General features: G+C 42.3%; 1 protein-coding gene and 1 non-coding gene across 4 annotated transcripts in view; one reads left to right on the top strand and one right to left on the bottom strand.

Moving 5' to 3' along the window:
- SVIL (supervillin) overlaps positions 1-23,732 on the top strand; it is a 103,932-nt gene that overhangs the window by 54,017 nt on the left and 26,183 nt on the right. For all 3 annotated transcript variants that reach the window (XM_088025765.1, XM_088025767.1, XM_088025766.1), the window contains 4 exons: positions 9,300-9,447; positions 20,307-20,396; positions 20,487-20,573; positions 22,259-22,436. In XM_088025765.1, coding sequence (XP_087881891.1) covers positions 9,300-9,447; positions 20,307-20,396; positions 20,487-20,573; positions 22,259-22,436 — 503 coding nt within the window. The remainder of the gene's footprint in view (positions 1-9,299; positions 9,448-20,306; positions 20,397-20,486; positions 20,574-22,258; positions 22,437-23,732) is intronic.
- LOC114222445 (U6 spliceosomal RNA) lies at positions 3,143-3,250 on the bottom strand. The gene has a single exon (XR_003611950.1). It is a non-coding gene; the product is annotated as a U6 spliceosomal RNA (small nuclear RNA).

Raw genomic sequence — 23,732 nt, 5'->3', positions numbered from 1 at the left:
GAAGCAAAGTTTTCAAAGCGGGAGTCTCTCTGTTACAACTCAATTGCATTTATTTATTTCTACCAAGTAATTATTTTAAATTTCAACCTCGTTTTAGCAGGTTTGACATCAAGGCATGTCGTGACTCATTACAGTTTTAAGATAATCATCCAATATATCAGACTTTTTCCAGGAAATAAAATCCCTTTATAGAGTTTGCCATTACAACCCAGCTCTATGTCTGAGTCACAGATGTGGATTTGCTATCCAGCTATGCTCAGTAGTATCAGGTCAGTGAATCAAGCTAAGATCTATGATGTCCACAGAGCATGTTCTTGAAAATTCAACAAAGGTAAATCTGCCACATTCACGTTCTAATTATCTGCTGACAATCAAATTCCCAATCACAATTCAGGAGAAAGAAGTCCACTCAAAGAGCTAGGGGAGGAGGGGGAGAAAGGCTGATGGTATGACCTCCAAATGAAAGATTATGATCCCACTGATGGGATATGAGTTTACCTGGTGTTTGTACCACCCGACTGTGTGATCGAGCATGTGCACGCATCCGATTGAGCCCAGGCACTAAATCCTTGAAAATGACTGTGACACCCTAACCCAACTGTGTTCTGCAGCACTCTGCAATGTTTCCTATTTGTTTTAACCTGTAGGAAGAAGGAGGATTTGCAGATGATAGTGCCATTTCTAATCTGCTTTGGGTAAGCCTGACTCTAACATAGGTGTCCTCTAGATTATAGCCACAGTTCGACCTCGCCATGTGTAATCTTCATCACTGGTGTTTCCCTTTTAAGCCCTCGCTGTTTGGTTCCTTACCCCTGGACAAGATGCCACCTCTATCCAGAGAAGGGAGCTTTCCTGTTTCTTTAATTTTTTTAAATCATAAAATGACAAACTTTAAAGACTTTAAGTAAGAGATTTTATGTTAAATGCTAAAACTGTCGATGAAAGTCACGGTTCCCTCTCGGTAACTGAATATCAAAGAAATTGCAGTTGTCTTGTCATTACCTCATGCAATTACTGCACAGAACTGACTTGGGCATATTTACTGTGCTTGTGTGGATTTCTGTTAGCTCTCTAAGAAAACAAACAAAATAGGAAGGACTCTCTTGAAAAGAGAACTGAAATTGCAATGAGTAAATTAACATCCTGGTCGAGAAATCTTGTTTTTATCTCTACTCCTCCCCTCCCAGCTCTGATAAACCTTCTCTTTTCACCTCTAATCCTCTTGCTTTGCTCTATAGGAACCTGTATATGCTTCTACTTATTCTCCTGCTATACCTGCTGCCCATAAACACCTGTCTTTTGTATCTATTAATCAGGTGAGGAAAAGCCTACACATTTTAAGCCTCATGGCAATTTCTGAGCAGTAGGGAAGAACTTGTTTCATTTGGGGAAGTAACTCCTTTGCTGCATTTCAGTGTGTGTTTGTGTGTGTGTGTGTGCGTGCGTGTGTGTGTGTGTGCGATCAGTTCTCATAAATTTAGATCTAGTCACACACATCACATCCATGGGTCAGACTTTTATGTAGACTTGATGGCATTCATTCACCTTGTGATCGTGAAATGGGTTTAAGAGGAAAATTTCCCCCTTTTAATGTCCAATCTTCATATCCTAAGGTAAGTCAGGAGCCCAAGGAATACTCCAGAGTGTTCCTGCTCCTGCTTGGGAACAGTGCTATCTTGCTGAGCTTGATAAAGGAAGATGTGGAGATGTGGTGGAGGCAGTTGGGTGTGGACGGGCAGGAGAGGAAGATACAGAAAGGAAGAGCCTATTCGGACAGGAGCTGCTTGCAGTGATTTACTGAGATGAGAAACCACAGACCTCCTGCCTCTTACGCTCTGTCTTCACTGTACCTCATCTGAACCCCACCCCAGAAAGGAGAACTGGCTTGGGCGGAATCATTCCGTTGGTGCATAACACATGATCCTTGTTAAAGCTCAAAGTATCAGTGATTGTTTTTTATTCCCCTCGGAATGTCCCTGGGGTCAAAATAGCTATGAGAAGTGCTTGCATCCACTTTGTCATGAATCCCAGATGCTAGCCTCTCTCTGTCTGAGGGACCTTAACCTAGTCATTTCCCTCTGAGGGCATCTGTCTCCTCATCAGAACTGGGACTTTCTTACCTCTAAGGTGTCCTCTAACTAAAAATTTCATGACTATACTGTTCCTTTAGGACGAGTGGTGATAAAACAGGTCTTTGAGGAAGAGACACTGAGACCTTATTTCAAATACGAAATTGACGGAGTCCTATCAGAGCAAGGTGTTTGCTGGGCCCTCCTACCTCACCTTATATCTTCACAGTGGAAAGCCCCCTCTTCCTAACTCTCCTGCATTCCTCTGAAGTTAGGAATGCCGGTCTGTGAGAGCCCAGCCCCACACAGACATCAGGGTCCACCCCCAAAAACAGGCTGAAATCTGGAGGAAACCTGCAGTTCTATCACCGAGGGGGTGGGGATGGGTTGTTTCTTCTAAATAAGTCATATTAAATTTGAAAAGAAAAGATGTATTATTGAACTCTTTAAATATAAATTGTATTTATTATATATATGCACATACATACACATTTTTAATAAACTTTATTTTTTTAGAGGAGTTTTAGGTTCACAGCAAAATTGAGCCAAAAGTATAGAGATTTCCCATATATCTTCTGCCCTCCCCATCCCCCCTCCCACATACACACACACACACATAGCCTTCCCCACTATCAATATCCCACACCAGAATGGTACATTTGTTAAACGTGTTGAACCTGCATTGACACATCATTAGTGCCCAATGTCCATAGTTTACATTTGGGTTCACTCTTGGTATATGGTCTCCGGATTTTGACAAATGTATAATGACATGTATCCATTGTTATAGTATCATATAGACTAGTTTCACTGCCCTAAAAACCCCCTGCACTCCATCTATTTATACCTCCCTCCCTCGAATCCTTGGCAGTTTCTTTATTGTCTCCGTGGTTTTGTCTTTTCCAGAAGGTCGGTCATATAGTTGGGATCATGCAGCATGTAGCCTTTTCAGATCAGCTTCTTTCACTGTGTCATATGCATTTAAGATGCCTCCCTGTCTTTTCATGGCTCGATAGCTTCTTTCTTTTTAGTGCTGAATAATATTCTCTCTCTGGTTATACACAGTTTGTTTTAAAAATATGGAACACTTCATGAATCTGCGTGTCATTCTTGTGCAAGGGGCCACGCTGATCTTCTCCATATGATTCCAATTTTAGTATACGTGCTGCCAGAGGAAGCACGTACCACAGTTGATTTATCCATTTGCTTACCGAAGGCCATCTTGGTTGCTTCCAAGTTTGGGCAATTACAAATAAAGTTGCTATAAATATCCATCTGCAGGTTTTTGTGTAGACATTTTCAACTGATTTAGGTATCAAGCAGCACAGTTGCTGGATCATATGTTAAGAATCCTCTTAGTTTTGTAAGAAACTGCCAAACTGTCTTGCAAAGTGGCTCTACCAAAGTTTGCGTTCCCACCAGCAAAAAATAAGAGCTCCTATTGCTGCACACCCTCACCAATATTTGGTGTTGTCAGTGTTCTGGACTTTGGCTATTCTAATGGGTGTGTAGTGGTATCTTGTCTGAATTTGCAGTTCTCTAATGACTTTTGATGTGGAGCACCTGTTCATATGCTTGTTTGCCACACACATATCTTCTTTGGTGAGATGTCTCTTCAGATCTTTGCCTATTTTTCAGTTGGTTGGTTGTTTTCTTATTGATGAGTTTTAAGAGTTTGTATATTTTGGATAACATTTCTCTGTCAGGTGTGTCCTTTGTAAATGTTTTCTCTCAGCCTGTGTCTTGTCTTCTCATTCTCTTGACAGTGCTTTCACAGAGCAAAGGCTTTGTTATTTCAATGAATTTCAGTTTACCAGTTCTTTCTTTCATTAGTGTTGTACCTAAAAAGTCATCATTGAATTCAAGGTAATCTAGATTTTTCTTCCATGCTATCTTCTATAAATTTTATAGTTTGGCATTTTACATTTAGACTTATGATCCATCTTGAGTTAATTTTTGGGGAGGGTGTAAATTCTGTATCTAGGTTTTCTTTTTCCCTCAGGAAGTGGATATCTAGTTGTTCCAGCACCATTTATTGAAAAGACTGTCTTATGTTCACTATATTGCCTTGGACCTTTCAAAGTTAGTTGAGTATATTTGTATGAATATATTTCTAGGCTCTCTATTCTGTTCTGTTGATCTACTGATCTGTTTCCCGCCCCCCCCCTCAGTAATACCACACTGTCTTGATTATTATAGCTTTATAGTAAGTCTCAAAGTCGGGTAGTGTCAGTCTTCCAATTTCATTCTTCTCCTTCGATATTGTGTTGGCTGTTCTGAGTCTTTCCCCCTCTCCATATAAACTTTAGAATTAGTTCATCAGTATCCACAAAGTAATTTGCTGAGATTTTGATCGAAATTGCACCAGATCTGTAGATCAAGTTGGAAAGAACTGGCATCTTGACAATATTGCCGCTTCCAATCCATGAACATGAACTATCTCTCCATGCATTTTTAAGTTTAAAGAAAAATACCACGTATGAGAGGTAGTTTATGTTTCATCACTTCAGACTTAAAATAGCCTTAAAATTCTATATTTTTATATCTTGACAACTTTCTCAGATAAATATTTTATATACCAGCCTTTGTAGCACTACCCCATCGGTGTTCTTGGAGACTTCTTACCTCCTACAGTCCTGGTATCTATGTTCACTAATGCAGAGGCTCAGAAAAGAAAACAGAGCATTACAACAGCACACATTCTGTCTAAATGGACTGTTTGTCCCTTTGTTGGGCTTTCACGTGCATTTCCTTCTTCCTCACATGCCTCACAACTGTACCAGAAGAAGATTTCCCTGTATTCCTCTCCCTTCATCTGAGTTGCTTGTAGATGGTGGCAAGACCATGGTTAGTTGGAGGTCTAACCCTAGTTGGGATCTTTCTCCATGTTTTGTTCAAGCCATCGAAGGCTGTGTGCACTGACAAGGGACTGAAATCACTGAAGGAGGGGGCAAAGCCACAATTCTTTAACAGTACACAGAATTCTAAAAAAAAAAAAAAAGCAAGTAGTACTGATTTGTCACTTTATTGCTACTACTTAATCTGTGCTCTTATAATTTCTTTAGTTTAACTAGATGTGAATAAGATAAAAATTTAAAAACCAGATCACAGGGGCGCCTGGGTGGCTCAGATGGTTAAGCGTCTGCCTTCGGCTCAGGTCATGACCCCAAGGTCCTGGGATTGAGCCCTGCATGGGGCTCCTGGCTCAGCGGGGAGGCTGCTTCTCCCTCTGCCTCTGCCTCCCCCCCTGCTCATGCTCTATCTCTCTCTCTCTGTGTCTCAAATGAATAAATAAAATCTTAAAAAAAATAAAAATAAAAACCAGATCACAGTATTTTCTATCCATGAAGCTCTCCAGTTGTGGGAGAATTTTACCCTTAAATCTGTACTAGTTCAAGGAAAACATGTTAGATTTGCTCACTCTTCTTGTATCTTGTTGCTGTCTGTGTCAGCAACGTGTGGGAAGAGTTGCAGTATGCATCCTCACTAGGCATACAGAAGCAAACCTACCAGTAGTGATGCAGTGACCTGAAAACATTCTTGCAGATTGATCCTTTACCTAACTTCAAACTGTGTCCTACCAAGTCCCTGCCATCCCTAAGACCTACCTTCCTTCCCAGCTGTCCAGCTGTTTTCACTTTTTCACTGCCTTCTACACACACACACACAGGTACACGCAGATGCTTATTCCTTCCCCTCACTGTTTCCATCTCTCTGTACCACATTCATGGGATCTGCATTTGAAAGAGTGGAGGACAGTTGGAGTAGGGCGTCTATTCATATTGTGTCCCAACTCTCTTACAATTCCAGTCAATCCTAAACATCATCAGCTAAACCTAGACAAGCCTGGAAGATGGCACAATACTTATTATAATATATACCACGTCCTTCTCTAAACAAGGAAAGAAAAACTTAGAAGGGAAAAACGAGACAAGACAATTATGAAATGGAAAGCTAAAAAAAAAAAGTCAATGGACAAAGATGTGTGTCTTGTTCTCACATTTTGAGTTCAAAAGTTCAATAGCAGCTCGTGAGAAATTATATTAATCTTCTCAGGGGATAAAAAAGCTGTGTATTTCTTACCCCACTAGAGAGCCATCTGAAGTCAGAGGAATTAGGGGACCTAAACCAACTTCACTAAGTAGCAACATTAAGAAAGAGAGGCAAAAACCTTTATGTTTAACATTATCATTGAGAGGGGAGTAAAAAAAAAAAATACTCCTTGACAAAGATCTGGCAAACTACTGGAAGCTTCTAACAGCTGTATCATTCCCGGCCTCGTAGCTTCCATGTTCCTGCAGGAGCTCCTGGGGAATCTGAGTGCTTTGGGAACTGGAGTTGTGGATTCAGGGAATGCCATTTTTTTGAGTCATGACCCACACCCTGCCACCACACCCGGGACTTTGGAGATGTGTTACCAAGTTTGGCAGAACTAATGATGTCTGGATCTTTGGAGAAGAAAACTTTCTTGGCACTTCATATATTTTTTCAAAATATTTTAAGCCAAGTGCTACACTGATTTGATTAAAATTCACTCCTGAAACTTCATTTTCAAAGAAAATGTATTATCTTTTTTTGAATTTTGATGAGGTCTTCCTGGCAAGTCAACCTCAGAGTTTATTTAATAAGAGTATTTGATTCAGAGAGTTGCTTGGAATTAGGGTCATCTCACCAGTCGTAAGTGAAAAAGTGAAGGAAAAGGGTTTTTAACTTTGGGATAATATTTTATTTTGATAAAATTTAAAACTTACCAAAAAAGGGCCCATGATAGGGCTCTCTCATATACCCTTTACCAGAGCCACTGACTGTTAGCATTCGCTCACCACCCCTGCCCTGTTTCCTCTCTTCCCTCCACCCCATCCCCTGCCACCGCTGCTGACTTCCCCCTTCCCCTTCTGTCTCATATACACATACATGATATACATGGTTGGGGCTGCCCTAACAGAACGCCACAGACTGAGTGGCTTATAAACAACAGAAATTGATTTCTCACAGTTCTGGAGGCTGAAAGTTCAAGATCAGGGTGCCAGTAGATTCTGTGTCTGGTGAGAGCCTGCTTACTCTTCGTTGATGCTTGCTGCATCCTCACATGGTGACTTTCCTCACATGGTGGGACGAGCAGGGGAGCCTTCTGGGGTGTCCTTTATAAGAGTGTTACTCCTCTTCAGGAGGGCTCCACCTTCCTGACCTAACACCTCCCAAAGGCCTCACCTCCTAAGACATCACACTGGGGATGAAGTTTCAACATATGTAATTTGGGGCACACAAACATTCGGTCTAGCTCACTTCATAACCACAATCCAGTGACGAAGGTGAGGAAATGTAACACTGATGCGGTGTTTAATCCATAGCCCATTTCCAGCTGTGTCTGTTCCCCTTCAACCATGTCCCTTCTAGCCCCCCCGTCCCTTCAGGAAAAGAGTTTTTAACCTAATTTAAATTACCAAACGTCTCAAAATCAATTCTGGCTGTGTTGCTCTGTAGAAGAATTCTGTAAAGGATTCATGAACTAGATGATGGAGAAGTCCATGTTCATGGCTTAACCCGAATGTGGCCCATGCAGATATGTTTTATGCACATCTCTCCCGGAAAGGAAAGAAAGAACCTGGAAGGTGATAACCTTCCATCATTCCAGTGTTTTAGGAAGATGAACTTTGCCAATCTTTACTTTCTTGCTGAGTGAATCTAGAAGTTTTTTTTTTTCTGTTGGTCAGTTAAGTCAGTTGGATGGACTTCCCCTCAGGGCTCTCCTGGTTTTCTGACTTTGGTCAGTGGAAGGTCTACGATCACCTGGACCTTTGTTGCTTCTTATCCAAGGAAAAACTCCTAACAAGGGAAGAAGATCTGGGGAACCCACCAGAAGAGGTTAAGGCAAAGCCCCAGCAGGAACGGCCCACCTCAGGTCTGAGAAGGGGCTGAGGTTAAAGCCAAAGCACAGACCCAGGAGGCCACACCAGTTTAGGGCCCCTGTCATAGAAGCAACCTTGCGGTGGGCAGCGGAACGAGCGAGGGAAGTTCCTTCTGCTCTGGGGAAGAGGCTTTTCCTCTCTTCCTTCCTCTGCGCTCGATCCCACAGCACCTGGCCCTGCCTCTCTCCCTGTCCCGTGCTCCCTAACACTTGATACATTTTAAATTTTATCAAAATAAAAAATTATCAAAAAATTAAAAAGACCCTTTCTTTCATCTCCCCCCTCATGATTTGTTCCTAATTTGACCCTAATTCCAAGGAACTCTGAGAGGGGTTGGTAGTGAGAGGAGGGACAGCATGGAGGAGGAGGGAAAGCAAACTCTGTCCTGCCAGCGTTGAGGGCCTCCCGCGCTGTGGTCGCCTGCCACCGTCATCCGCACTCTCTGTCCCTGGCACGCCGCTTCCCCTCCGCCGCATTCCGTACTCCACCTGGTCCAGCTCCTCCTACTCTCACCTCAGCCCGGTCCGTCCTCACTCCTCTCTCTCCTCGCCTCCCGCAGTCCCCGAAGCCTCTTCCTCCCAGGCCAAATGAGTTCACCAAGGCCTTAGAAACTGAAGAGGCAGGTATCTCCAGAACCCCATTAGAAGCTTCTGAAAGCAGTTTTTAGGTAGAGATGTTAGTCCGTATGTAGGTTACATCCATAGCACGATTCATCCTCAGTGTCAGACACACTGTGACCCAGACGCCCCTTTCGGGGGCTGACCTGCTTCCCTAACTGACGTAACAGAGTTGTCTGGGAGAAAGCATGCTGAGTTCCAGAAAACCTTCTTGGAGCACACCTTATTCCTCTACTCAGCTTTCTCTTTTATACTTGACCGTGGTCCTCGTGAACGGAAGTGGGTAAGATTTTCTGGATTGACCATGTCTTTTGTGAGAATAGATGGATAAAATTTCCTAATCAGCTGAGTTTAGCTAGCTCAGTAAAACCGAGCAACTTTTAAATTGATGGCATGAAGAGAGTCTCTATTTTTGTTTATTTATACAAGGTATCATTTTGGTGTTCCAGTATTCCAAACGAATGAGTGAAAAAAAAAGATCAAAGTTTTAACCTAAAGTTTCAGTGTTGTTGATGGTGATCTCTCACCCAAGCTGGAAGTTAGAACGGCAAACCCATCTCAGCTAGAACGGTTACAGACATTTTTGGACAGTGTAGTGCTCCTGTTTGTTTGCCTGCTTTTCGGCTCACAGAATGCTGCATGTTGAAGTTCACAGCTCTGTCATTTCCCTGTCCCGTTTTCTCCTTGGCACACTTCGTAAACAGCGGGTCACAGAAAGTCGAGAGAGCCAGATGACTATCGAAGAGAGGAAGCACCTCATCACTGTAAGAGAAGAAGCCTGGAAGACAAAAGGCAAAGGAGCAGCCAACGACTCCACCCAGTTTACAGTGGCTGGCAGAATGGTGAAGAAAGGTCAGAATGTGTGTGTGTGCATGCATGGGCTTGTGGGAACAGGTGTGCATGCGGAGGGGCGGGGGGCACACACTCTGTTGCCCGTGGAGGGGAGGGTTGCTCGTGATAACTTAATTTAAAAAATCAAGCCATGGTCTTTTTTAGTTTTTACTCTTATTGAAGTTGTGTAAACATTTTCTGGCTAGATTTTGTGAGCTAGTCCTACTGAAAACCTTTTCTTCCTAAGTAGCATCATCTTTATGTAGGAAGTATAATTCAGTTAGTGACATTTCAAAATTTAGCCATTTGGAAGTTGAGCACAGGTTTCAAAAAGCAATTGCAAATCATCTAACAAATCTTAGTCCTTTCCCATAATTGCTTTTAAATTATTTTCATTTTCTTGCCATCTGGCAATCAGTTAACCCAAATAAGGCTTTGTCAATGAAGAACGAGTTTATGTCTTCTCTTTTTTAGAGTAATTTCTAGGTCCCTTTCCGTCAAACCAGAGTTCGCCGGCTTGCAAAGCCCTAGTTTCAGATAGGTTTTAATAGGTGTTTAAAAGATGTATGCCATTCTGAGGAAGTGGGATTCCCTGCGGACTGTCACTTGTTTGCCGCTGAGCTCTTAGAATTGATTTGAAGCCAGTATTGAAAGATTTATGAAATTGACCGATGCCTCACATGGTCAGTGAAGTCACTTTATTTCTTACGAGGTCAGTAAAGCTGTGAGGGTCCCTATCTGGTGGGAAATGGTTAAAATCTGGGGTCCCTTCATCACCTATCTGCATATACCTTCATTTTCTAAGGTATTGTTTAAAAACAAATTTCCTGACTTGGTGATAAAAGCGCTCACACGCACTTAGAGCTAACGTACGTTGTCATCAGCTTTCTCAGTTCATGCTTCTCTTTCCTGGAAACCTTTCAGAATCCTCACTTATAAATAGTGCCTAACTCATTGTAGGCACATAATAAATATTTGCAGAAGGAAGGGCAGGGAAACCCTGAATTGTGATTAACTCAAATCTTGGTGGAAGAAAACAGAAGACAATTTGCTCCTACCAAACGAGGTAGTCATTGCATATATTCTTCATCAGATCACAGACCTGTATACTCATGTTAAATGACTTTGGCCTGAGCCCCATCCCTGTGTTAACAAAAGCAGACCCTGAGGCCCACGCTGGTTAAGAACTCAAGCTGGGAACTTGAATCAAAGTTCCGATCTTCCAACTTTTAGCCTGGACTTTCATCCCGATAACTTTTTACTTTGGTTTCTTTCTTCCTCTTCCATCTTAAAAATTACCATTTGTTTGTGAGCAGACCCTTATTACCAAATACACTGCCCTTGTGCATAGTGATGTCAGAGGAAATGGATTTGTTCTCATGCCGGTTTGGAGAACAAGGTTAGAGAAGTTCTTATCCCTTAGTGTAGGAGTTTGCTTTCACATTTCTTGAACAAGTCCAGGATCTTTATTTAACAGGTGCTACATGGCTTGCTCAGGAAATAATTTTCTTGTACTTTTAATCTAATGAAAAAACTGTATCCTGTTTTTCTAATATTTTTTACCACTTGCTGAGTTACATGTTTCCCTGGAATCATCAGCTCTTTCTGATTTGCAGTCATATGGCATCCAGTGTGCTACAGTCACACACTGCAGAATAAAATAGCCCCTTCACCATAGCCACAGAGACTTCTCAGCTCAGCGGGTTACTACATACCAGTGAGTTGCTGAGAGGTGTGCTATACCCTGATTTACATTCCCTCACTCCAGAAGACTCTATTCTCCCCTCACTTCGTTAAGACGTTTTGATGTTCCTAGACTGTATGTACCTAACAATTAGTACTCTAGTTCCCGTGGTATTCTACGATTCTCCTGAAAGGAAAGTGCTCAAAATACGCCTTTGAATAAGAGAGTTATGAAAATGTCTCTGAAGAGACATAACCAGGTGACTGGTTATTGCAGGTAGAATCACTGAGAAGAGGTATGGGGAGTGCTTTGTTTAACAGTGTCCTGTCATTTAAATTTATATGCCCTCCCCCATTAGGGAGAAACCCTTGCCTATAGTTGGGAAAGGGATGTCCCACCAGCGGGAGCTCTTGCACGTGTTGCTGCCTGAATGGGCAGCAGGGGGCGCCCCGATGGTCTGGAGGGCCAGGTTTCCCTGAGCTCTAAAGCTGATTTCAACTGTACCTCCTTTTAGTAGGTGATGATTTACGGTACCTGTACTGCCTGTGATACCAAATTTTACTTTATTATCTTTCAAGAAAGTGTGCTTTCTCACCGATAGAAACCTTTTGTGGGTTTGATAACTGAAATAAATGTTTTAATTTTTATAGACATCATCAGGCAACTATATGTACCTATTAAATACTTCCAGAATATCACCTAAAACTGAAGTTTTAAACCACATTTCAATATTTTTCTTTAAAAGTTTTATGCTATTATACACCCCTCTCCAGCTAACGGAAGGAGCAGAGCAACTCATTCATTTATTTTTCCTAGTGAGTGATAGTGAGTTACATATTCTGCAAATGCTGTTCTTTGAGGGATGCTTAAAGTGGCAACGTCATCTAATGATTTCACATCTATTACAAATGAATACAAAGAACGTTAACATCTCATTTTGTTCTTTGTAAATGCACTAAACACTTTTCTTTGCAATCCCTTCTACGTAGGTGAGGGAAAAAGTACTCATCTTTGTCTTTATTAAGGTTTCTTGTTCCAACCAGATACCCTCTCTGTGCTGGAATGCCTTTCTTTCATGTGTCCCTAACCTTTATACTTTTAAAAGATTCCCTTGTTAAATGTATGTGAAAGCATATTGCTAGTTCCCAGCCACACCTGAGATGGATACAACCCTTCAGCAATCATAGATCAATTTAACTGTATCCTCTTTTTTGTCTTTCTTCTAAAAGGTTAGTACTCCTTAGGCTATCACTCAACGAAATCACACTCTGCTTGGGGCACCTGGGTAGTTCAGTTGTTAAGCATCTGCCTTCGGCTCGGGTCATGATCCCAGGGTCCTGGGATCAAGCCCCACGCTGGGCTCCCTGCTCCGTGGGAAACCTGCTTCTCCCTCTCCCACTCCCCCTGCTTGTGTTCCCTCTCTCGTTGTCTCTCTCTGTCAAATAAATAAATAAAATCTTAAAAAAAATCACACTCTGCTTGATGTCCCCAAAGGCCAAACTGCCCCTACCTTGTCTCAGCCTGCAGGAGGACCCCAGTGCCAGGGGTCACTTGGCAGCTGGTGTGACACGGCCCATTCTCCACTTCCTCTGTGGGATGTGGTGCAAATGTACTTTCTCTTGAACTACCTCCACCACCCTAAAGGGCCTTCAGGACTCACAACTCCATGTGTTCAAGTATATTCTGATGCCTTACATACTCTTCTATTCCATTTACGTGTTATGGGCACATTTTCTCAACTGTCTTCATTGTTCATTTTGGAGTGGCAGCTTCACTGCCATTTCAGCTACTGTAGTCCTTAGAAACTACAAAACTGTGTCTACACCTACAGTTGTCCTACGTAGCCACAATACCTGCTGGATGTATGTCATGTACACACGCATGCATGTGTGTAAAGTCTATAGGTTGTAAGGTTTACATTGGGACTGATGGAGATCCAGCAGGGTCCTGGGAATTTCCAGAAGTGATCCTGAGATACTAACTAGCTTCTTTTTTTTTTTTATTTAGATAAAAACGTCTTCATTTATAAAATACAAGTAATTCTTATGGTGCTATGCCAATATGGCAATATTTATAAGGTGATACTGAAATACTTGGATTTTTTTTCTTTTTTTTAAATTTTTATTGTTATGTTAATCACCATATATTACATCATGAGTTTTTGATGTAGTGTTCCATGATTCATTGTTAGTGCATAACACCCAGTGCTCCATGCAGAACGTGCCCTCTTGAATACCCACCACCAGGCTAACCCATCCCCCTCCCCTCCTCCCCTCTAGAACCCTGTTTGTTTTTGAGAGTCCATCGTCTCTCATGGTTCGACTCCCCCTCTGACTTACTCCCCTTCATTCTTCCCCTCCTGCTATCTTCTTCTTTTTCTTTTTTCTTAACATATGTTGCATTATTTGTTTCAGAAGTACAGATCTGTGCTTCAATAGTCTTGCACAATTCACAGCGCTCACCGTAGCACATACCCTCCCCAATGTCTATCACCCAGCCACCCCATCCCTCCCACCCCCCGCCACTCCAGCAACCCTCAGTTTGTTTCCTGAGATTAAGAATTCCTCATATCAGTGAGGTCATGTGATACATGTCTTTCTCTGATTGACTTATTTCACTCAGCATAACACCCTCCAGTTCCATCCACGTCGTTGCAAATGGCAAGATCTCATTCCTTTTGATGGCTGCATAATATTCCATTGTGTATATATACCACATCTTCTTTATCCATTCATCTGTCGATGGACATCTTGGCTCTTTCCACAGCTTGGCTATTATGGACATTGCTGCTATAAACACTGGGGTGCACTTACCCCTTCGGATCCCTACATTTGTATCTTTGTGGTAAATACCCAGTAGTGCAATTGCTGGATCGTATGTTAGCTCTATTTTCAACTGTTTGAGGAACCTCCATACTGTTTTCCAGAGGGGTTGCACCAGCTTGCATTCCCACCAACAGTGTGGGAGGGTTCCCCTTTCTCCGCATCCCCGCCAACATCTGTCGTTTCCTGACTTGTTAATTTTAGCCATTCTGACTGATGTGAGGTGGTATCTCACTGAGGGTTTGATTTGGATTTCCCTGATGCCGAGCGATGTGGAGCACTTTTTCATGTGTCTGTTGGCCATTTGGATGTCTTCTTTGGAAAAATGTCTGTTCATGTCTTCTGCCCATTTCTTGATTGGATTATTTGTTCTTTGGGTGTTGAGTTTGAGAAGTTCTCTATAGATTTTGGATACTAGCCCTTTATCTGATATGTCATTTGCAAATATTTTCTCCCATTCTGTCGGTTGTCTTTTGGTTTTGTGGACTGTTTCCTTTGCTGTGCAAAAGCTTTTTATCTTGATGAAATTCCAATAGTTCATTTTTGCCCTTGCTTCCCTTCCCTTTGGCGATGTTTCTAGGAAGAAGTTGCTGCAGCTGAGGTCGAAGAGGTTGCTACCAGTGTTCTCCTTTAGGATTTTGATGGACTCCTGTCTCACATTTAGGTCTTTCAACCATTTGGAGTCTATCTTTGTGTGTGGTGTAAGGAAATGGTCCAGTTTCATTCTTCTGCATGTGGCTGTCCAATTTTCCCAACACCATTTGTTGAAGAGACTGTCTTTTTGCCATTGGACATTCTTTCCTGCTTTGTCAAAGATAAGTTGACCGTAGAGTTGAGGGTCCATTTCTGGGCTCTCGATTCTGTTCCATTGATCTATGTGTCTGTTTTTGTGCCAGTACCATACTGTCTTGATGATGACAGCTTTGTAATAGAGCGGCAGTCCGGAATTGTGATGCTGCCAGCTTTGCTTTTCTTTTTCAATATTCCTCTGGCTATTCGGGGTCTCTTCTGGTTCCATACAAATTTTAGGATTATTTGTTCCATTTCTTTGAAAAAAGTGGATGGTATTTCGATGGGGATTGCATTGAATGTGTAGATTGCTCTAGGTAGCATTGACATCTTCACAATGTTGGTTCTCCCAATCCATGAGCATGGAACGTTTTTCCATTTCTTTGTGTCTTCTTCAATTTCTTTCATGAGTATTTTATAGTTTTCTGAGTACAGATCCTTTGCCTCTTTGGTTAAATTTATTCCTAGGTATCTTATGGTTTTGGGTGCAATTGTAAATGGGATCGACTCCTTGATTTGTCTCTCTTCTGTCTTGTTGGTGGTGTATAGGAATGACACTGATTTCTGTGCATTGATTTTATATCCTGCTACTTTACTGAATTCCTGTATGAGTTCTAGCAGTTTTGGGGTGGAGTCTTTTGGGTTTTCCACATACAGTATCCTATCATCTGCAAAGAGTGAGAGTTTGACTTCCTCTTTGCCGATTTGGATGCCTTTGGTTTCTTTTTGTTGTCTGATTGCTGTGGCTAGGACTTCTAATACTATGTTGAATAGCAGTGGTGAGAGTGGACATCCCTGCCGCATTCCTGACCTTAGGGGAAAAGCTCTCAGCTTTTCCCCATTGAGAATGATATTGGCTGTAGGTTTTTCATAGATGGCTTTTATGATATTGAGGTAGGTACCCTCTGTCCCTATACTCTGAAGAGTTTTGATCAAGAAAGGATGCTGTACTTTGTCAAATGCTTTTTCTGCATCTATTGAGAGGATCATATGATTCTTGTTCTTTCTTTTGGTAATGTATTGTATCACGTTGATTGATTTGCGGATGTTGAACCAGCCTTGCAGCCCCGGGATAAATCCCACTTGGTCATGGTGAATAATCCTTTTAATGTACTGTTGGATCCTATTGGCTAGTATTTTGGTGAGAATTTTTGCATCCATGTTCATCAAGGATATTGATCTGTAATTCTCCTTTTTGATGGGGTCTTTGTCTGGTTTGGGGATCAAGGTAATGGTGGCCTCATAAAATGAGTTTGGAAGTTTTCCTTCCATATCTATTTTTTGGAACAGTTTCAGGAAAATAGGTATTAATTCTTCTTTAAATGTCTGATAGAATTCCCCTGGGAAGCCATCTGGCCCTGGGCTTTTGTTTCTTGGGAGATTTTTGATGACTGCTTCCATTTCCTTAGTGGCTATAGATCTGTTCAGGTTTTCTATTTCTTCCTGGTTCAATTTTGGTAGTTGATACATCTCTAGGAATGCACCCATTTCTTCCAGGTTATCTAATTTGCTAGCATAGAGTTGCTCATAATATGTTCTTAAAATTGTTTGTATTTCTTTGGTGTTGGTTGTGATCTCTCCTCTTTCATTCATGATTTTGTGGATTTGGGTCATTTCTCTTTTCTTTTTGATCAGTCTGGCCAGGGGTTTATCAATCTTGTTAATTCTTTCAAAGAACCAGCTCCTAGTTTTGTTGATCTGTTCTACTGTTCTTTTGGTTTCTAGTTCATTGATTTCTGCTCTGATCTTTATGATTTCTCTTCTCCTGCTGAGTTTAGGCTTTCTTTGCTGTTCTTTCTCCAGCTCCTTTAGGTGTAGGGTTAGGTTGTGTATTTGAGACCTTGCTTGTTTCTTGAGAAAGGCTTGTATTGCTATATACGTTCCTCTCAGGACGGCCTTTGCTGTATCCCAAAGATTTTGAACAGTTGTATTTTCATTTTCATTGGTTTCCATGAATTTTTTTAATTCTTCTTTAATTTCCTGGTTGACCCATTCATTCCTTAGTAGGATGCTCTTTAGCCTCCATGTATTTGAGTTCTTTCCTACTTTCCTCTTGTGATTGAGTTCTAGTTTCAAAGCATTGTGGTCTGAAAATATGCAGGGAATGATCCCAAACTTTTGGTACCGGTTGAGACCTGATTTGTGACCTAGGATGTGATCAATTCTGGAGAATGTTCCACAGGCACTAGAGAAGAATGTGTATTCCGTTGCTTTGGGATGGAATGTTCTGAATATGTCTGTGAAGTCCATTTGGTCCAGTGTGTCATTTAAAGTCTTTATTTCCTTGTTGATCTTTTGCTTAGATGATCTGTCCATTTCAGTCAGGGGGGGTGTTAAAGTCCCCCACTATTTTTGTATTGTTGTCACTGTGTTTCTTTGCTTTTGTTATTAATTGCCTTATATAATTGGCTGTTCCCATGTTTGGGGCATAGATATTTACAATTGTTAGATCTTCTTGTTGGATAGACCCTTTAAGTAGGTTATAGTGTCCTTCCTCATCTCGTATTACAGTCTTTGGTTTAAAATCTAATTTGTCTGATATAAGGATTGCCACCCCAGCTTTCTTTTGGTGTCCATTAGCATGGTACATGGTTTTCCACCCCCTCACTTTCAATCTGGGGGTGTCTTTGGGTCTAAAATGAGTCTCTTGCAGACAGCATATTGATGGGTCTTGTTTTTGAATCCAATCTGATAGCCTGTGTCTTTTGATGGGGGCATTGAGCCCCTTTACATTCAGGGTAACTATTGAAAGGTATGAATTTAGTGCCCTTGTATTGCCTGTAAGGTGACTGTTACTGTATATTGTCTCTGTTCCTTTCTGATCTGTGCTGCTTTTAGGCTCTCTCTTTGCTTAGAGGACCCCTTTCAATATTTCTTGGAGGGCTGGTTTCGTGTTTGCAAATTCCTTTAGTTTTTGTTTGTCCTGGAAGCTTTTTATCTCTCCTTCTATTTTCAATGACAGCCTAGCTGGATATAGTATTCTTGGCTGCATATTTTTCTCGTTTAGTGCTCTGAAGATATCATGCCAGTCCTTTCTGGCCTGCCAGGTCTCTGTGGATAGGTCTGTTGCCGATCCAATATTTCTACCATTGTACGTTACATATCTCTTCTCCTGAGCTGCTTTCAGGATTTTCTCTTTGTCTCTGAGACTCATAAATTTTACTCTTAGATGTCAGGATGTTGACCTATTATTATTGATTTTGAGAGGGGTTCTCTGTGCCTCCTGGATTTTGATGCCTGTTTCCTTCCTCACATTAGGGAAGTTCTCTGCTATTATTTGCTCCAATATACCTTCTGCCCCTCTCTCTCTTTCTTCTTCTTCTGGGATCCCAATTATTCTAATGTTGTTTCGTCTTATCGTATCGTTTCTCGCTCGAATTCTGCCCTCGTGATCCTGTAGTTGTTTCTCTCTCTTTTTCTCAGCCTCTTTATTTTCCATCATTTGGTCTTCTATATCGCTGATTCTCTCTTCTGCCTCATTTATCCTAGCAGTTAGTGCCCCCATTTTTGATTGCACCTCATCAATAGCCTTTTTGATTTCGACTTGGTTAGATTTTAGTTCCTTTATTTCTCCAGAAAGCGTTTCTCTAATAACTTCCACGCTTTTTTCAAGCCCAGCTAGTATCTTTAAAGTCATGATTCTGAACTCTAGGTCCGACATCGTACTAATGTCCGTATTGAGTAGGTCCCTGGCTGATGGTACTACCTCTTGTTCTTTTTGCTGAGGTGATTTTTTTTTGTCTTGTCATTTTGTCCAGAGGAGAATAGATGAATGAGAGAACAAAATGCTAACAGGTTAACAACATCCCCAGCAAATATACTGTATACAAATCAGAAAAAACCTGAAACCAGGGGAAAAGAAAGGGAAAGAAAGAGAAAAGAAAGAAAGAAAAAAAAAAGATTAAAAACAAAAACAGAACAATACAAAAAAACCCGAATACGATCAAATATGATCAGGCTAGTGCATAGATCAGTGCCACACACTAGATTTTGGGTGTATTTTGGTCTGTTAGAAAAAAGTGCCTCCTAAAATTTTAAAGGAAGAAAGACATATATGTACAAAATAAGGGTTGATACAATGAAGGGATGGAAGATGACTGTAAAGATGAAAATTATAAAAGATTTTATAAAAGGAATTGATAAGATAAGTTGTTTGAAAAAAATAAAGAAGATTTAAAAAAGAAAAAGAAAAAAGGGAGAGAATGTGATCAGGCAGGAGACTAGAACAAAGCCCTACACTAGTGATTTAGGGTATATTTTGATCTGTTAGAAGAAACTGTATCTCAAAATTTTAAAGAGAGAACAACTTATATATATATGCCAAAAATAAGGGTAACTACTATGAAGGGATAAAATATGACTAAAAATGAAAAATAAAAATGTTATTTTTCAAAAAGGGATTGATAAGATGTTGGTTGAAAAAGGGAAAAAGAAAAATAAAAAAAACAGTTAAAAAAATTAACTTTGATGAACTAATGAATCATGGTAAAAAAAAAGCCATGAATTCTATGTGCAGTATTCCCCTAGCGCTGGAGTTCTCCCGTTCTCCTTGATCGGTAAACTTGGTCTTGGCTTGCTGGCTGTTCGTGCTGATCTTCTGGGGGAGGGGCCTGTTGCCATGGTTTCCGAATGTCTTTGCTGGAGGCTGAATTGCCCTGCCCTTGTAGGTCCGGGCTAAGCAAGCTGCTCGGGTTTGCTCTCAGGAGCTTTTGTTCCCTGCAAGCTCTCGGTACCTCTTTGGAGGACCAGGGCGAAAATGGTGGCCTCCCAATCTCCACCCAGAGGAGCTGAGAACTCGGGGCCCCGCTCCTCAGTGCGCCCCCAGAGAAAAGCAGTGACTCCCATCTCCTTGGTCTCCGGCCGCACTCCGTGCTCACCCGGCCTGTGACCAAGCGTTTGTATCTCTGGCACCCGACCCCGTGTGGAGTCTCCAAACCCAGCAGATCCCTGTGGTGCGCTCCCGCGCCGCTCCTCCCAGGGGAGGAAGGGGAGTCTCCCCTGCTCTGCCGCTTGTTGGGTCCCTGCTGGAGGAGCAGTGGCCCGACTGGGCGGCAGATCACGGTTTATGGCAACCCTGAGCTGAGAACCCGCGCCTCGGCTCCGTCTCTGCAGCCGGCTTCCCCGCTCCGATGTCTGGGAGCTCTGCCGCACTCAGGCACCCCTGGTCTTTCTGTGACCCCAAGGGTCCTGAGACCACACTGTCCTGGGAGGATTCCACCCCCCGCTTAGCCACTGCAGCGACATCCCTCAGCGGAGCCAACTTCTAAAAGTTCTGATTTTGTGCTCTGCGGCTCTATCACTTGCCAGAAGCGGAGGGCAGAGGCCCCCTCCCCCACCGTCTATCCTCCCGAATATCGCCTCGGATTCACTTCTCCGCACATCCTACCTTCCAGGAAGTGGTCGCTTCTCTGTTCAGAGAGTTGTTGCTACTCTCCTCTTTGATCTCCTGTTGAGTCCGTAGGTGTTCAGAATGGTTTGATCCCTGTTCAGCTGAATTCCTGAGACCAGACGAAATCTAGGTCTCCTACTCCTCCGCCGTCTTGCCTTGCCCCCCCCCCCCAACTAGCTTCTTTGATGTTCTGCAGGTTTGGCATCACCCACAGCCATAACTCCAGTAGCGTCTCCTATGTGCAGTAAAACAAGGGGCACCACACCAGTTTCTAAACCCTTGGAAGGTAAGTCACCGAGGCACCCGATATGCCCATGGGTCTAAGACCAGAAGAGTCCCCATGACACTCTCTCATGGATGGTTCCTGCTTGCCTAGATATTGAAGCCAGACCAGACATGCAGCTGGAATCGGACCTGAAGCTGGACAGGCTGGAAACCTTTCTAAGAAGGCTGAATAACAAAGGTACATACCAGAAGCCAGAGGGAAGCTTCGGGTTTTGTGCTTGTAGCTCACTGCGATTCATATTTCAATGAGGTGCTAAAGAAACCGAAAAAGAAAACCCTGCTTCTCTCTCAAAAATCTCTAAATCATAATTCTGATTGCTTTTTCTCCGCTAAATTGTCTTCTTTCTATTTGACTTCACTGATTTATAGTGAAAGCATTACCTTTGTTATCATTTTAAAAAGGAAGTCAGGAATGATTGGATTACCTAGGTCTGATTCACTTCATACTGTACTAGACTGGGGACCTCTAATAAGATTGGTTCTTGAGTCTCAGTCCTTGGGATGTCACCCAATCAGGACTGAGAACCCAGTAATTTTGCTTTTATACTTGAAAGCAGATATTACACAAAATCAACGTGATCTTGCACCCAATGAAATTTAAAATTGTATATGTCAGTTTCTTTTTCTTTTAAGATTTTATTTATTTATTTGAGATAGAGAGTGAAAGAGAGAGCATGAGCCAGGGGGCAGAGGGAGAGGGAGAAGCAGGGTCCCCACTGATCAGGGAGCCTGATGTAGGGCTCAATCCCAGGACCCTGAGATCATGACCTGAGCCACCCAGGCACCCCTATCTGTCAGTTTCTAATAAGGTAGCAGATGACATATTGCAAGTGATTTCTAAATAAATGTTGAAATAAATATTTCAGTACAAAAGTCCATGAAACATACAAAGTAAAGGAATAATAGGCAGAACTAGCATCATCTCTTAAGAAAAATGTCCAGTACTTGAGGGGTGCCTGGGTGGCTCAGACTCTTGATTTTGGCTCAGGTCATGATCTCATGGTCATGAGACTGAGCCCCAACATCAGGCTTCGTGCTCAGCGCAGAGTCTGCTTGAGGATTCTCTCCCTCTCTCTCTGCCCTTCCCCCCCACTTGCCCGCATGCTCTCTCTTTCTCTCTTTCTTTCTCAAAATAAATAAATAAATCTTAAAAAAAAAAAAATGTCCAGTACTTGAAACTGATTGAATACTAACACTGGGAGTCGCTACTGTTGACAGTGACCTCCTAATAGGTTGGTGATAATGTAGACAACCGCTTTATACCAGAAACATGAAAGTGTAATGTAATAACGAAACTGGCAAGGCAAGGAATTCAAACAACTCGAAGCTTATTGCATATATGGAACGGTGATCTAGCTCAGCGGGTCAGGAAACTAATCCAGCTCTCCACCTGTTTTTGTTAATGAAATTTGTTTGGAACGAGGTCATGCTCACTTGTTAATGTGTTGTGAAGAGTCACTTCTGCACAATGGTGGGGGTGAGTGCTTGCCACACAGGCCAGATAGCCTCCCATGCACAGCCTACAGTGTTTACTGTGTGACCCTTTCCAGAAAAAGTTTTTACCGATTTCTGATCTAGAATGAGTCTGAGGCCATTTCCACCTACAGTAGTTCAGAAATGCTCGGTGGGCTTTCATTGCCTCCTTCTTTCCTACCACCTGCGTGGTGCAAGCTTTTTGCAGATGGGCAGTCCTTCCGGGAGAAGTCAAGGAAGGCCCAGGAAGTGTCCACAGGACCCTGGGCCTCACTATCATGTTCTCTCCACTTCTGGAATGTAGGGGGAAATAAATTTGAAGATATTGTGTAGTCGGGGTCATGTTTGGACACAAATCCGATGTCATGTATTCTCTTCATCTGTTGGTAGTTGGTGGGATGCAGGAGACCGTACTCACGGTCACTGGTAAATCTGTGAAAGAGGTGATGAAGCTGGACGATGACGAGACCTTTGCCAGATTTTACCGCAGCATGGATGACAGTGTGCCTCGAAGCCCAGTGGAGCTGGACGAGGATTTCGATGTCATTTTCGATCCTTATGCCCCTAAGTGAGTTATTTCAGTTTCCATCTTTCACCCACTGACAATGGCTGGTTCCTTTGTCAGCCTTCACATGGTATCTCTACGAGGATCGTCTCTCGCTGTCACCGCCTTCTGCCGTAGACCTTCCTTACAGACACATGATTATTCTCTAGAGCCAGACACGTGAGGTAGATAAAACACGTGTGCTCCAGAACAGATGTGCGCTCAGGCAGAAGGTCGGTGAACACAGCGTGTGCCACAGATGTTTGCCCTGGCCCATAAAAGTAATGTCACTGGATTGTTCACATAACTGCATATTGTTTTGCAGATTTTTAGATGAACATAAATTTAGCAAGAGGTCTCTATACTGTCTTTCATTTGACATATTAAACTCTTACTCGTAACTTTGAAAAATATTTGGATCACATGGGCTCAAACTCCTACAATGAACTAGAAAATCAATAAAGCGTGTTACTTAACTTACAATAATTCATGAAATGAATAGATCTGAGAGCCTTCTCAGTGATGACCAAGGGTCGCTCTTCACCCAGGGTCTGACTAAACCACCTCAGGAAAGCAATTATGGTTTTAGGATTCCGTCAGGTGCAGGTGCCAGAAAGAAATCCAAGTCAAACAGACTTTGGCAAAAGAGAGGTGTGGAGCGATTTATAGGTTCACTCACTGAAAAGTGCAGGTGTGAACTAGGTTCCAGGGGCTCCTCAGAATGAGGTCTCTTCTCTTGCCGGTTTTCCTTTGGGCTGCTTTGCTGCAGCCAAGCTGTAACCATGTGGCAGACAATGGCCACCCCAGCTGTGGATGTTTCGGCTACCTACTCGGCCACTCCAGCACAGGCAGCTTCTCTTCTCCCAGTTCCTTCCAGCCCAATTTCCAGGCTTGATTTTCTAGGGCCCAAGCCCAGCCCTAAAGCAATCACTGTAGCCAAGGGGATAGAAGGTGCTGATTGGCCAGAGCTGGTCTCTGGATGCCCCAGAGCCAGTGTCGAGGTTTTCTTACCAGAAGCCAGGGAGAATATATGCTGGGCAGGCTACGCCCACAGCCATGGACCACATTTGTCTCTTCCAGAAGACTGCGGGGTTGTCATACATTTTCCTGGAAGCTGCTCCAAATACATTTTTTTATATTTCTGGGATTTTTTTCAGTTTTTCTCAATTTTCTATCTTAAAAAATGAACAGTTTGCCATTTCCCACCTTTAAATGAAATTTTGTGTGTATTTACATACACAGGCATTTAACCATTTCTCATCTTCTCCCAACCCAAATGTCATTGCTTAAATCGTTACATCTATAGAGCTATATTTATGT

The sequence above is a fragment of the Eumetopias jubatus genome, unplaced genomic scaffold (assembly GCF_037043125.1).
Source record: "Eumetopias jubatus isolate StellerSeaLion01/CBP00866 unplaced genomic scaffold, mEumJub1_p1.0 scaffold_8, whole genome shotgun sequence".
In the NCBI taxonomy this organism is placed as follows: domain Eukaryota; kingdom Metazoa; phylum Chordata; class Mammalia; order Carnivora; family Otariidae; genus Eumetopias; species Eumetopias jubatus.
The sequence above is the reverse complement of the archived record's forward strand: the minus strand, read 5'-3'. Positions and strand labels throughout refer to the sequence as shown.